The 13,979-nt window shown below is 50.9% G+C and overlaps 1 protein-coding gene across 3 annotated transcripts in view; it reads left to right on the top strand.

Moving 5' to 3' along the window:
- The window catches only part of Plx (PTB_TBC1D1_like and TBC domain-containing protein plx), a 49,767-nt gene extending 36,427 nt beyond the window's left edge, over nucleotides 1–13,340 (top strand). For all 3 annotated transcript variants that reach the window (XM_077702925.1, XM_077702926.1, XM_077702927.1), the window contains 3 exons: nucleotides 303–462; nucleotides 5,046–5,428; nucleotides 7,629–13,340. In XM_077702925.1, coding sequence (XP_077559051.1) covers nucleotides 303–462; nucleotides 5,046–5,428; nucleotides 7,629–8,003 — 918 coding nt within the window. In that variant the 3' untranslated portion in view covers nucleotides 8,004–13,340. The remainder of the gene's footprint in view (nucleotides 1–302; nucleotides 463–5,045; nucleotides 5,429–7,628) is intronic.
- The last annotated feature ends 639 nt before the right edge of the window (nucleotides 13,341–13,979 follow it).

Genomic DNA, 13,979 nt, shown 5'->3' with positions numbered 1-13,979 from the left:
CACGTCGACCAGCGTAACAGAAAGGCTTCTTCACCTAGAGCGGCCAACTCATTTTTAGTTTTCTCATAGAAAACCATCGAAAGAAAACCTTGCTTATAATTGGAGGCATGCCGCCCTCCACACGATCAATATGAAGAAAAATGCTAGTTTCATAACTAGTGTACTCTGCTTTCAAAAACACTGCCTTTGTGAGACTTGCATGGGATTGTCAGGTGTGAGCGTTGCAACTATCTGTGCAGCGTTCTGTGGTGCCATGTTGGGAGCGATTGATGCGTGTTGCCTGCCTGGTCGGTGGGGTGCAGGTGCAGCTGTACCAGCTGTGCCGGCTGCTGCACAGCCGGCAGCGGGCGCTGTACACGCATCTGGAGCAGCTGGACATTGCGCCGGCCCTGTTCGCGGCCCCCTGGTTCCTCACCCTGTTCGCCTCCCAGTTCCCGCTTGGGTTCGTCGCCCGCCTCTTCGGTGGGTGCCCCAACTCTGTCTAGGCTGGCCGGGGGAACTGGGACTTCTTGAAATGTCTATAGAGATCAACTTCCCTACATTTTCCTAGAATACTGCGTTGATGTTCTTGGAGGTGGTATGCATTGTGTGAAGTTTTTTTTTTTTTTTTTTTTTTTTTCTTGTTTTGATTTGGCCCTGTGAAAACAGCACAAAACAAGTGACTTCCGCATTACTACCAATATCCTAAATGTTAGCTTCCTCCCATTTTTGCACACATTTTTTGGGTATTCATTGGTTGCGTACTCTTCTTTTGAGTGACAGGGGTAGCTTACTTTTCATTATTTGGGAGTGCTTGCCAAGTGCTCCCCAGCCCATACCTATTCTGCGCTGGATTTCTCTCTCGTGTTTGGGGTCAGCACTAACCATCTGTCCGAGGTATATAATTCGGTTACTTCCTCTAGCGTTTAATTTCCTAAGCTGTAAAAGTCGTTCTTGGCATGCTTATTTGTCATTACTTTAGATTTAAGCCTCACGGCCGCACTTTTTCATAGTAGTTCCTCAAGCATTTTTTTGCAGGTGTTTTGCAGTCTCACTTAGCAGGACTATAACATACTATAACATACGGTGCCTTTTATTCACAAACGTAACTTAAGTATTACTTTGGCCTTTTGGCACTTTTCGGTGTCTTAACGAGTTTATTAAGAACCAAACTTGTGCTGAGAGGGAGCCTTTTCGTGAACTTGATGTTCTTTTCCGCCCTCAAAATTGGTGACTGTACCGGGCGGCAAAGTTATTCTTTCTCACCAGACGAAACCACAGGTACCAATGAAGATGCGCGACTACACGCTGACAGGCAGGCCTAGTTCCTCAAAAGACTTGAACTGACACCGCACTCACACGTGGAAACACACAGTATTTTGCGGTGCGGGCGAAATTCACAAAAATAGCGCATTTCTTTAGTCAATATCTCAGAAAAAGTGCAAAAAACGAAGGCTGATCAACGTAGCCAATTCGTTACATCAAGGCTAATCGTCACAACGCCTTCAATACATAGAAATCGCAAACACATGGGTTTCAATGGAGCTGGAAATGAAGAATTGAGAAACTACGTTAAAGCTAGGGATTCGTTACATAGAGGTTCGTTGCATGCAGGTTTAACTGTATATATTTTCAGTTGAAAATTTTGGGGTTACAGTGTAGACCATTTATAACGTAACCGCTTATAGTGCGGGACCGGATATAATGGGGTTTTTGTGACCACCGGTTTGCCTCCCATAGAACTCAATGCATAAGCATACCGCTTAAGATGCGGTTGGCCGAAGCACAATACCGTTTATAGTGCGGTTTTTCGGCGGGTCTGCTCATCGACCGGTGCAGCTGGGGTATCGTTTTAGGGTAGCAAAAGAAAAAAAGAAATGATGAAATTGGCCATCTGACGCAGCGCGCACCCCTTGCTCTCCTCTAACTTCGACACAGAAGCACCCTTTAGTTCGCGCGTACGTGATAACCACAACTGACCCTGCTTGATGCACCTCGGAAGATAACGACAGGCTCCCCGTCCGCGCGTGGCAAGTTGTTTCTATTAATCGTGAACCGCATGGCCCGTTTTCGCACACGAATTGTGCACATCGGCGTTGCGCGTGCATTTTTTTCATGCTCGCGTCTACGATTCCGCGCTCGCGGTGGCTTCTTCGCGTGGCAGTGGGAGGAGCCCGTGGGAGGAGCCTGCACCAATGGAAAGACGCGCACCTAATGGCGGGAGATTCGAAGCGCTTCGAGCCGGCTAGCCGCGCCAGAGGTGTTTAGGCTAAGTCCCTCGATCAGATGAAGGGACTTTAGTTTAGGCTTACCACCGCGGTATTTTTTGATGGGCGCTTTCACAAGCAGCGTGGATGGCAGTTTACATTCCACTTTGCGGTCACATTATCAGCTCTTTTCTTGCATGAGCATTTTCGCTTGCGCCTCGTGCGGCATTTCAGCGAGCGGTTTGAAGTGGTCGCTGGAGCTGCCTGCACCGCTTCACGGCCAGTGCCGACGCCATGTTGCCGCCTCTTACCGCGCCGCACACGTTACGTCAATTGTATCCGCGCCGGCGTCGCCGCGCCAGTGGCGTGCGCTGCACGTTTTCGCGAGAAATCGCTCCATGCGGTTCACGCTTTAGAACGTTGTGCAGATAAGCCACCGCTCTTCCCAAACAAGCGAGCCGCACGAAGATTTCCACCGCCAGTACGTTGCGCTGATAAGCAGCCGCCTTCGGCATCGTGAACACAAGGTGGGGTAAACAAAAAAAAATCCCGCTGGCCTTTCTTATCATGTCCTGTGGCATCTTCATAGACGCAAAAAACGCAGCCATAGTCTTTCAAAACACAAACACAACGGAAGTTAAAGCCGCACTCGCCGTTTGTAAGACCGCGCTTTTGCAATGTGTGAGACCCGGCAGCAGCAGCTGATGTTAAAAATAATACGAAATAAAGACCCTTCCTTCGTTTTTAGGCGCTGTGCATTTGGGTGATAAAAAATTTAGGATGACTTGAGAGGTAGGTGGCGATTTGGTTGAATTCGCGCACGTTTTGGTTATACAGTTAAACCTCGATGTAACGAAGTCGGTAAAATTCGTAATTTACTTCGTTACATTGAAATTTCGCTACATTGAAATTCGCGGTTTTAATGAAGTGTTCATCCCGTGAAGCATTTCCTGCAAAAGAAAACGTAGCGCGCATACACGGCTGGCGCACTCTTTCTGTTTCTATCGAAGCTTAATCGTCTATGCGGGCATCAGAGTGAACCGCATGGAGCGTTTTCTCCCCGCAAAACCACGCCCCGCAAGCCACAGGCGCGCTGACGCAGCCGCGGAGACAACCCGCGCGATGTGAGTAGCTCCAGCGACCGCTTCCGCTCGCTGAAACGCAACCCGAGTGGCAAACGAGAGGGGCATGCAAGAATAAAAGCGGATAACGTGGGCGAAATTTTCACTTTGTAAAGCGCCATACGCGCAGCTTACGAAAGTGCCCACCAAATATATTCGGCATGCCCGAGCACTTCGAAGCTCCCGCCATAGGGTGCGCGCCTCCCCATTGGCGAAACTGGTCAGGCTCCTCCCACTGCCGCGTGCAGCGCGAGTCACTTCCTGGCGCAGAAGCCGCCACCGGCGCAAAATCGCGGACGCGGTCCGAAAAAAACGTGCGCACAAATGCTTGCTGCAGCGATGAAACCCAACAAGCATGAGCGAACGAAGGGCAAAACGGCGGCATGCGGCGGCGGCGGCCCCGCAAGAGGCGATTAGGCTTACCACCGCGGAGGATGTTTGATGGGCGCTTTCGTAAGCGGCGCGCATGACGTTTTACCAGTTTTACTGTGAAAATTTCGCCAACGTTATCCGCTTTTTTTTTTCTCTCGCGTGCCCCTCTCATTTGCCTTTCGAGTTGCGTTTCAGCGAGCGGTTGGAAGCGGTCGCTGTAGCTACTCGCATCGCGCGGGTTGTCTCCGCGGCTGCGTCAGCGCGCCTGTGGCTTGCGGGACGCGTTTTGAGTTTTTGTGGGGAGAAAACGCTTCGTGCGGTTCACGCTGATGTCCGCGTAGGCCCGCGTAGACGATTAAGCTCCGACAGAAAGAGAAACAGTGCGCCAGGCGTGTATGCACGCCACGCAGTTTGTAGGCAAGGGGCTCGCTGCATCCGCGGCATTGGCCCGCCCGTGTTGCCGTTCGCGTTTTATTGAGACCCATTTCGGCGCTTGCGTCTCCCAAAATATACCTCTACAACGTAAATTTCGTGCCTAGTTCTCCATGAAACTTCGTTACATTGAAATTCCCGCAAACGGGACTTCGTTACACAGAGGGTGAAAATACATGGTGTGCATACACTTGAAGTTACGAAAAATTCCGTGGTTCGTTACATCGAGGTTTTCGTTACATTGAAGTTCGTTACATCGAGGTTTAACTGTAGTGCGGTACCGCTTATAGTGTGGATTTTTGCGGCTCCCGCGACATACGTTATAAGCGGTCTACACTGTATTTTAATGAAATCCAATATTTTTATGTATTAAATTTTCTCAAAACTTGCATTTGACTGGTATTGAAGGAGCCTTCAAGACAAAATGCGAGTTTGGTTCATTCGAAAGATTGGCCCGTTACAAAAAAACACTGACACCACTTTTAATGCAAACTTCACTTTATTTCTTTTTTGAATGCCCATCTCATCATGTTTTGGGGGCAGTTTTTGCTGCCCAACGACTCGTTCTATAAATGATAGTTTTGTGCTGATATGCACTAGAGGGAGACCTGCCATTCGTGTCCAGGTGCGCCATAATGCACCGTGGAGAAACGTTCCGCCGTCCCTTGGCTTGGCTGGCCAGCGAGATCAAAAGTTGGCCGTGGTTGCAAAAGTCGTAACTTTTGTCCATAGAAGACTCTTTGAAGTTTTCTCCATCGGCATAGAGGTGCTGCTTGCAAGAGACTTGTTTGTCAGCCCAAGAGAAAATGGTAGCTGGTCCTAGCTGGTTTATGGTTAAATTCCCAGCTGGGCCCTGCTGGTCCCAGCTGGTCCTCCCAGAAGGCCGGTTGTGGCAGAGGAGGCAGCGGCCACAAGACAGCGTGTGTGTGTGCAGACGCAGTGTTCCTGGAGGGCGTGGAGGCGGTGTTCAAGGGGGCGCTGTCCCTGTTGTCGCACTTTGAGCCCGTGCTGCTGGCGTGCGGCAGCTTCGAGGCGGTTATGGAGTGCTTCAAGAGTGGCCTGCCCGCCCTGGAGGCGGGGGGCGCCATGGAGCACGTGCTGGCGGGGCTCTTCTCGCTCGACCTGGGCCACGAGCTGGCCGCCTACCAGGCCGAGTATGAGCTGCTGCACGAGCTGCTGGGCAGCGGCACGGGCCCCCTGTCTCGCCTGCCGCCGCCGCAGGCCCCCCCGCCGCCGGACCACCCCGACCTGGAGGCCCAGCTCCGCGAGAACAGGGCCCTGCGGCGCCAAAACATGGAGCTGGCTGAGCAGCTACAGGTGCGTCCCGGGGGCAAGGAGCCACAACTCTCCCCCCATGCGCTGGGCAGTTGCTTTGCAGGGCTTTCCATCCCGTGCCGAAGGCACAGGGGCATTCGAGCAGCAGTTGTGAGGGCCTACTGCCAGGTGGGTGGGCTCCGCGAGTTGGCTGCTGCGGGCGTCCTGGCTATCTGCGCTAGGGCAACAGCGGGCACATAGCAGGATCCGCTGACTCGCGCTTGATCGATCCACCTTAAAAGTGCAGCCTTATTGACAGATGACAGTGCCAAGGCCGTCATTCACTAATGGACCTGTCATTGTGGCTGTGGGGACGGGTGCCCCCCAAAGGACTTCAGTGCCCCAACCTCCCTGTACACGCATCCAAACTCACTTTACTGGGAAAGGGGTTCCTGTGAAAGGGAGAGTTCATCCTTTGGCACCCTTCCTCTTGAGCCTTGTGGCATTGCAGGATCTAGAGGGCCACAGCACCGGCCCAGGTGGTTGCCTACATGACCGGGCCGGGCCCAGGCATGTGAAAGAGGCCCCCACACCACATGCCTGGCCAGTTGGGCTTGTGGGAACTTTACCAGTGCGAGCACTGGCTGCAGTGTCAGAGTGGACGGAAGAGTGGGGCTCTGGGAGGCATCCCGGGCAGTGCAGGACTGGTTATCGAGAAGAGGGCTGCCCACACCATGTGGGGGTCCTCAGGGATGTGAGTTGCACCATAGTGTTTCCTACATGCACTAGAAAGGAAACTGGCACGTCCTGGAGGCGTCCATGTCACCGTGGGAATTCTGGGAAGAGTATAGTCCTCTGCTTTGCTTCGTAGTTGGCTTGGCTGGTAACTTTCTAGCGAACGTGGAAATACGTAAAGTGCGGCAAAATCAGCGATAGACATGCGTATTTACATAGACAAAGAATAAAAACACGCCATAGAAGCAAAATAAAATGCATTTTCTTCCGGTTTTTTTTTAATGCGAAAATATTTTATTCCGGACCACACACAAAGATTTCACTGACGTCTTATCCGTCACGGAAATGACGCCAGTACAACGGAGCAAGCGGCTTGTAAAGCTGTAAAGGGTGCACCCCTGCACACAGGGTCTTCTTGCGTGGAAGCAACCTTTAGTACTAAAGAGTACGTTAGACTTAGGGTTGTTCGTTTTCGGGTTTTATATTTTAACACGATAGTGTTCTATGCCGGTATACATACATCAAGATTTCACTGACGTCATATCCGTCACGAAAATTGCGCCAGTACACCTTTGCCAAAGCGCCCCGCCAGCAAGACGTCGCTTGCCAAGCACACCCACAAGACAGCTGCCAACCCGCAAAGCATGCCCGTCAGTTGAGCAGATCTCGCTGTACATTTCACTTTTGTGTATTACTGATTCCTATGACAGAGAAATCAACTATAGCCTTTTTTGTTTGTTTTTGTAGGTGGTGGCTTAGGAAAACATTGTCTGCGATCCTGAAGGGCCAAGCCGGCTCTTACAAAATACCGTATTTATTTGATTATAAGAAGGTCACGATTATAAGGCGAGGGTGCAGCATGGAGAGTAAAAAATTCGCTATATATATATATATATATATATATATATATATATATATATATTATACTGAGCTTCGAATATTAGACGGAGTATGACTTTGAGACTACAGATTTTGGAAAAAAAACTTCGCCTTATATCCGAATAAATACGGCACTAATAACTTTAGCAGTACCCTACGAAGGCTTATTTATTTTAATCGTTTCATTGATATTTTGAAAGAGTAAAGTATCAGAACAGTCTGTATACATACAAAGCATTTGCACCAAGGTCAACATTTTTGCACCCACCGCTAACTGACGCTCCCAGACAAAGTGCATAGCGTGTAGATGCATCATTGCCTTGACATAATCTTGGCCAGCTCAAGCAGTACTCAAACTGCAGAAACTGGCTGGTCGGACTCCCACCCCTGTATGGCGTCACTCGCTCCCTTGCTGTGTGGGTGCCACTCCAGGTGCAAGGGGGAATCCCGAATTGGTGGGCACTGGTGGCTATGCTGCGTCATTGGCTTTGCTGCCATGCATTTGAGCATGGGACGACGGCAGCCACTTTGCTGTGATGCCATGGGGTCACGTGTGTGGGACGGCCGCCCAGTTTTGGGTTGCCTGGGCCGGGCAGGGCCTAGCTGGCCGGGCTCTCCGAGTGAGACTCCTGCCCCCGGGCGCGTGCAGGTGTCGAACAACCACGTGAGCCGGCTGGAGTCCTCGGTTAGCTCGTACCAGGGCACGGTGCAGCACCTGGAGGGGCGCATCCGGCAGCTGGAGGACGAGCGGGACGCCCTGCTGCACAGCAACGCCGCCCTGCGCCACCGGCTCGACCGGCTCGAGGCCGCCGACGAGCGCTCCGCGCGCTCGCTCAGCTTCGGTGCCGCGGGCGAGGCCCACGACGACATCGCCCAGATGGTGCGCCGCCTCGGGGGTGGGGAGGGCCCCCTGCCGGAGGACGACGACGAGGACGACGACGAGGGGGCCGCCACCGAGGGGGGAAGGGGGGGGCTGCCTCTGAGCCCCCCCTCCCCCTCCACCGGTGCTAGTCACTGCTGTTGAGGCCAACCCTCTGCCCACTGTCACATACCGGGACGTAGCAGTAGCTCTTGAGTGGGGGCTGTGCTTGGCTGTGTGTGTGCGGGTCATTGGAGTCAAGGGGAGGTTTGCCAGGTGCTCGTGAAGATGGCTGTGCAGATCGTTTATTTCTCCTAGCTTGCGTCATTCATGTCATATCACAGTAGTCTGCTGTCACGACGAAAGCTGCGTCCAGAAGCTTTCCTGGAGAGGCAGGTGTCGGAATTTCGAGCCCCCTTCCCCGGTTTTTATGGCGGTAGTTGCAAGATCATAGGTAAACACTTCACCGCCGCATACACAAGGCTGTCGAAGCTCACAAAGCAAAATGTTAATGTGGACTTTTAAATGCTAGCTACGGGAGCCTTAAATGCGTGGCAAGAAAGGGTGCAAAAACAGCAAGCAGAGAAGCCTGCTGACTGTTGCCACCCTTCTCGTTGTGAGGTCGGGAAGCAGGCTTGGAAGGAGAGGCCAGTGGGTGCTGGCTCCCCAGCTGCACTGTGTGCTACGAGTGGAGCCTCAGGACACCGGGGAGACAACAAACAACTTGGCGTTATTTGAGAGATTCCAGAACCCGTTCGTCGCTACAGGGGTGTGCGACAGGAAGCACTGTTGCCCATCATCGAGACATCTGTGCGACTTGTACAGGTGAGCGCAAAGGATGCACAGGGACTGTTAAAGGACACAGCACAAGTGTGCTACTACAACTGAAGCTTGTTGCACAGGCACTCCCTATATAAGCACGTTATACATAAACAGATAAAACTGTACAAAAAAGAGAATGAGGAAGAACGGAAAAGATAGTTGCACGAGATTAATTTTTGCACAACCCATGTGCTAGCAAACGAAAGAAATTCAATTTCTCTGGCCGATAGGTACAAAGATGGCACACTGATGCAGCTGTCTTGCGCACTCTGAATATTTGCTGCTTCTGCTATCTCCCTAGTGTGTTGGTCTCCCGATTTGAAGAGCACCGGACTGAAACACCGGACTGCAAGCACCATCTTTGCAGTAAGCAGCCAAGTGCCCCTCAATGTCGTGGCCCGCATTATTTGCATGTTTGTGCAAATGAACGTTAAGGCACAGTCCCATTCGGCCTATGTATGGCTTTCCACATTTCAGAGGAAGCAATAAACAACGCTTTGAGTAAATATAACATACCCATTTTGATGCTTGATGCTGCACTGCTTCTTTTTTGAGTGTGGGCTGGTGAGCCTTGTATAACATTGACATCTTGTGAGAAGACACAGAGAAGACAACGTCCACACCCACTTTACTCCCTTTTTTCTTAAGCTATGTGATATTTTGTGGATATATGGAACAATGGTGACTTTGCCTCTTGGTGTGTTACCGTGCTCCTGCTGCTGTGAATCTCGAGCGTCTTTTTTTGTTTCTATGTGAATTGTTTCTGCCACTCACATAATCAACTCAACTGGATAACTAGCTGACCAGAGCTGCTGTGATTGCTGGTGAAAGCTAGCATACGTTGAATGAACACGCGATTTGCCAAGAGAGTTCAACAGGCAACCCTGTTCAACAGCTCTCTTTACCACCTTTGAATGTGCCGAGGCAAATGGCAGCAGCGGCTTTTTGCTGGCTTGGTGGCTTTTAGCCGCCAAGAACCTTCAGGTTCATGGGTGACTACATTGTTGTGCGGCAATGGACAAGTGAAAGCTTCTTGCATCACGTCGACCACACATCGACTACCTGTCAACAATTTTTGGCTCTCTTGGTGTTGACCCATGAGGTCCCTGAGAACTCTGAGATCAGGTTTCTTGCGCCCAGACTTCAGCTGAGGGAGAGCTATCTTCGTTGGAAGTATCGGCCACACAGCAAAAAGCCGCTGCCGCCGTTTGCCTCGGCGCATTCCAAGGTGCTAAAGAGAGCCATTGAACAGGGTTGCCTGTTCAACTCTTGGCAAATCATGTGGTGAATCAATGAATGCTAGCTTTCACCAGCAAACACAGCGGCTCTGGTCAGCTGGTTATCCAGCTGAGTTGATTATATCAGTGGCAGAAACAATTCACATAAAAGCGAAGAAAGATGCTCGAGATTCACAGCAGCAAGAGCATGGTAACAGGCCAAGAGGCAAGGTCGCCGCTGTACCATATGTCCACATGCAAATAATGTGTGCCGCGGCATTGAGGGGCACTTAGCTGCCCACTGCAAAGATGGTACTTGCAGTCCGGCATTTGATAACCGTGAGGTGCTCTTGTAATCGGGGGCCAGCACACTATGGAGACAGCTGCATCAGTGTATAACTTTGAGATCTTTGTACCCATTGGCCAGAGAAATTGAATTTCTTGGGTTTGCTGGCGCACGGGTTGACGATAGGTGTGCCTGAGCATGCAAAATTCATCTCGTGCGACTACCTTTTTCGTTCTTCCTCATTCTCTTTTTGTACAGTTTTATCTGCTTATAAAGGGCTAATATAGGGAGAGCCTGTGTAGTAAGCTTCAGTTGTAGTAGCACACTTGCGCCGTATCCTTTAACAGTCCCTGTGCATTCTTTGCGCTCATCTGTACTAACCATGGAATACGAACTAGGCCAACAGATCACATTACTAAATAATATTTGTGCAGACTTGGAATTGCCCGCTTACTGTTCCATAATATGACCTAGTGAAAGGTCTGTGGGGTACTTGGTGGAGCAGCCAGGTATGGGCAGTCGGTACACTGCGTCAAAGCTGCCGTGAAGAAGCCAGGAGTTGGGAACCATTGATGAAGCGTTGTGGAGCTGAGCGGGACGTACCACATCATAAAAGCCATGGCCAGTGAAGGCATACGTCCTCCCCCCTCTCCCTGCCCCCACCCCCACCTTTTCCAGCACGGTTCGCTCGTCATTCATTCAACTTTCGCAGCGGCTGGGCTGTTGCAAGAGTCACTTGAGTGATGGTGCTGCAGCATCTGCATTTTGATTTGTGTTAGTACTGATGTACTTACTTTCACTGTAGCCATTCGTTAATCGCCTAGTCACTGCAGCATGGCGTTGTTTTCAATTTGAAACTCAACAAGTTCCAACAGCAAGTCCACAAAACCAATTCAGCACTCGGTGTGATGGGCATCAGTCAGCCGTGCAAATTGGTGTTTTAGTGTCGCAAGTCGAATCCAGGAAAGTGGCCGGTGAGTTGCCGCCTCACCTTCTCTTTTCATGAATAGCTTGTCCTATCAAGGTTCACGTTAAAATTTGCACCAAGGTTGTTTTGATGAGACAGTCTTTTGAATGAAGCAAAGTTGCGTGCTGTCTCCTACATCTTTTAAGCCCGGTGAAATTTGATGAGTTCCTCTGGCTCTAACAACTGGCATCTGTGACAAAGGTTGTTGTGAATATTTTTCATCTCTAGTGTGTCAAGCTGACTGTGCAGCTAGTAGCTTTCATTACCCTTTAGAGAACGGGAATTTTCTCATGTGTTGCACATGTATGGGCTGGCTGGTGGTGAGAACAGTTGTGTGAATTGCTTTGCTCTTCCGGTGCGGAGCAAATCCTGCACTTTGTTGGAAGGGCAAGTTCTGCCTAAGAGTGCTCTTTTACACATGCCACAACCTAATAGCTGTTGCATTTGTTTAAAGTTAGAAGAACGCTAACTTGACAAGGCATCTGTGTTGCATGCATTTTTTTTCCCCACCCTTATGTGGTCTGTTATTTTTATCTTTGGAAAGACGTTACCACGTGGTCTGGTGTTTTTCTGTCCTATCGACAGTGCTGACTGCTTCACTGCTGTAAAAAAACTAAATTACGCAGACATTGGGGCCTATTTGACATATTTGTGCGCTTCTGTCTGCAAAGTGCAACTTGTTCTGTCTGCAAGCATGAGGAGAAATCCACTGTTTCTTCATCTAATGATGCACTTTTATACAGTAAAAGCTCGTTAATTCAAAATTTAAAAATTCAGATTTACATTTATAATTCCAACTGCACGATTTAGTCCGGCCAAGATCCATACAAGTTCGCGTATAAAAAGCCTGGTAATTTTTAACGCACATATGTCCCGCCACGGATAATTGCAAATGTGCGCCACTATGCCGGCCGCTTGGTGCCTGGTGCGTGGCCAGAAAAATGCACCAGCTGCCTGCACACAAGGTTGCGTCACTTGCAGACTGGAGAGAATAGCGGAGGGAGAAGTGGGTACAACCAGCCTGGAGCCTCATGGCGAGGAGGCGAAAAGCAAAAACGCCCGTGCGTTTGAGATTTCGGCGCACGTTAAAGATCCCCAGGGGGTCAAAATTAATCCGGAGCCCTCCGCTACGGCGCGCCTCATCGCCTGCATTGCGTCAGCACATTAAACCCCACAATCAATCAGTCAAAATCACGACGTATTCTTCACAGGGGTGCAGTGGTGTGTGGTGCGCTGACAGGTGAGGGGACCAGAACCTGTCGATGCCAGTGACTGCAGGGGTGAGGAGGAGGAAATCTGTTTGTAAGTCATGGCCACATTGAATGCCCAAAGCCGAGAGGAGGCCATCCACTACGTAAGCTCGTTGGGGCGAAAAGTGCCTTCAGGGACTGCAATCACAGACTTGAAATTTCAAGCCAATCGTCGTGTTGTTGGCGGGTCGTACTTCTTTCCAGTCGCAGTGTACTGCTGTTGTTCTTCACTTCTTGTTTAGTTCAAACTTTCTTTAATTCGAACGTGCAGTTCGAAATAACGAGCTTTCACTGTATTAGTGTTGCAGCTCCAGATCACAGGAGAATTATAACAGGGCTGTGCACCATTGGGAATATGGCAGTCAAAGGATCATCGCTCTCAGCACCTGTCAATGGAGGCGCTCTGCCATTGTAAGAGTGAGGACACCATCGTGACACTCCACGTGCTTTTCTTTGGCGGGTTCAAGGGGAGAAACAAGGTGGTGGGCTTCAGAAGCCCACACAGGCAGCAGCAGGACAGCTGCAGGCCTGCCATGCTAGGACTTGATGCACCATTGGGAGAGTACAGCGGCAGCGGCCATGCCAGGCGCGTTTTCTTTTTCACAGCCACCACGACCCCACAAGGGTCGAGTGCTGCTAGTCTGCGGCTGTCAGCACAGTGGGATGAACGTTGTTGGTGAGCACGTTTCGCCTTGGTAGTGAATGTGAGGCCAGCTTGGCCTGGGGATCGGGTGCTGCAGGAAGGGCCCGTGTGGTTCACGGGCCTTGTGGCCCAGGTGGGAACATGTGCCTTAGTTCTCGTTTTGTCGAGCCAAGCTGGCCGTGGGCAGATGAAGAATCTCAGTTTTTATTTCTGTGTGGATGGTGCGCCTTCCAGTTGTTACGTGCTGTCTTAGCTGTTGCTGTTGATACAAGCTAGAGGATGCTGGTTGCAAGAATCAGGCCTTTTTGGTGTACGCACCCCTGCTTCTTGTCTTCTTGCGTCGGCTGCACTTGCTCAAGCCGGAAAACGGTTGTGGCCCCGTTTTAGAAGCGGCACTTCCCTTGCCCAATAGGGCGAACGCCCTCTCGGGAAGGCTAGCAGGAAGGGGGGGATCCACAGACACTGCGGGTTTTTTCCCTCGCAACGCCGGCCTTTCTGTGCGGTGTGACCGCGCGTTGTGTGCCTACCCCAGGACAGCACGCAAGTGCTCTCAACGCAACTCCTTCTCACAGGGTCGTCTTCCCGACACGAGGGTCTTCCTTTGCGCCTTCAGGGAAACGAGGAGCGCCTTCCTTCTGCCAAGAGGCTGCATGTAATGATTTCCCAGGTAGGCGCGTGCACTCCTCATGGTGAGACACGCAGGATGAGGACTCGGTTAAAACTTACACTTCCCGGACACCAAATGTCACTGCCGACCGCACTTGACCGGCGCATCTCTGCCCATTCCAAGCATAGCCATCCACGACATCCTGACCTTCAGGAAGACGGGTCTAGGCCCACTCGTCACACGTCCACTCGTCATAGGCCAACTCGTCACAGGTAAACTGGTCAGGAATGCCAACTCGTCACAGGGCATTTTGTACGAAGAATTCTCGCATCACTGGAATATTTGTCAC

This window comes from Haemaphysalis longicornis, unplaced genomic scaffold (genome assembly GCF_048455015.1).
Source record: "Haemaphysalis longicornis isolate Haplotype H1 unplaced genomic scaffold, Haemaphysalis longicornis Haplotype H1 scaffold_3, whole genome shotgun sequence".
NCBI lineage: Eukaryota > Metazoa > Arthropoda > Arachnida > Ixodida > Ixodidae > Haemaphysalis > Haemaphysalis longicornis.
Note: the sequence above shows the minus strand (reverse complement) of the source record. Positions and strands in the feature narration are given on the sequence as shown.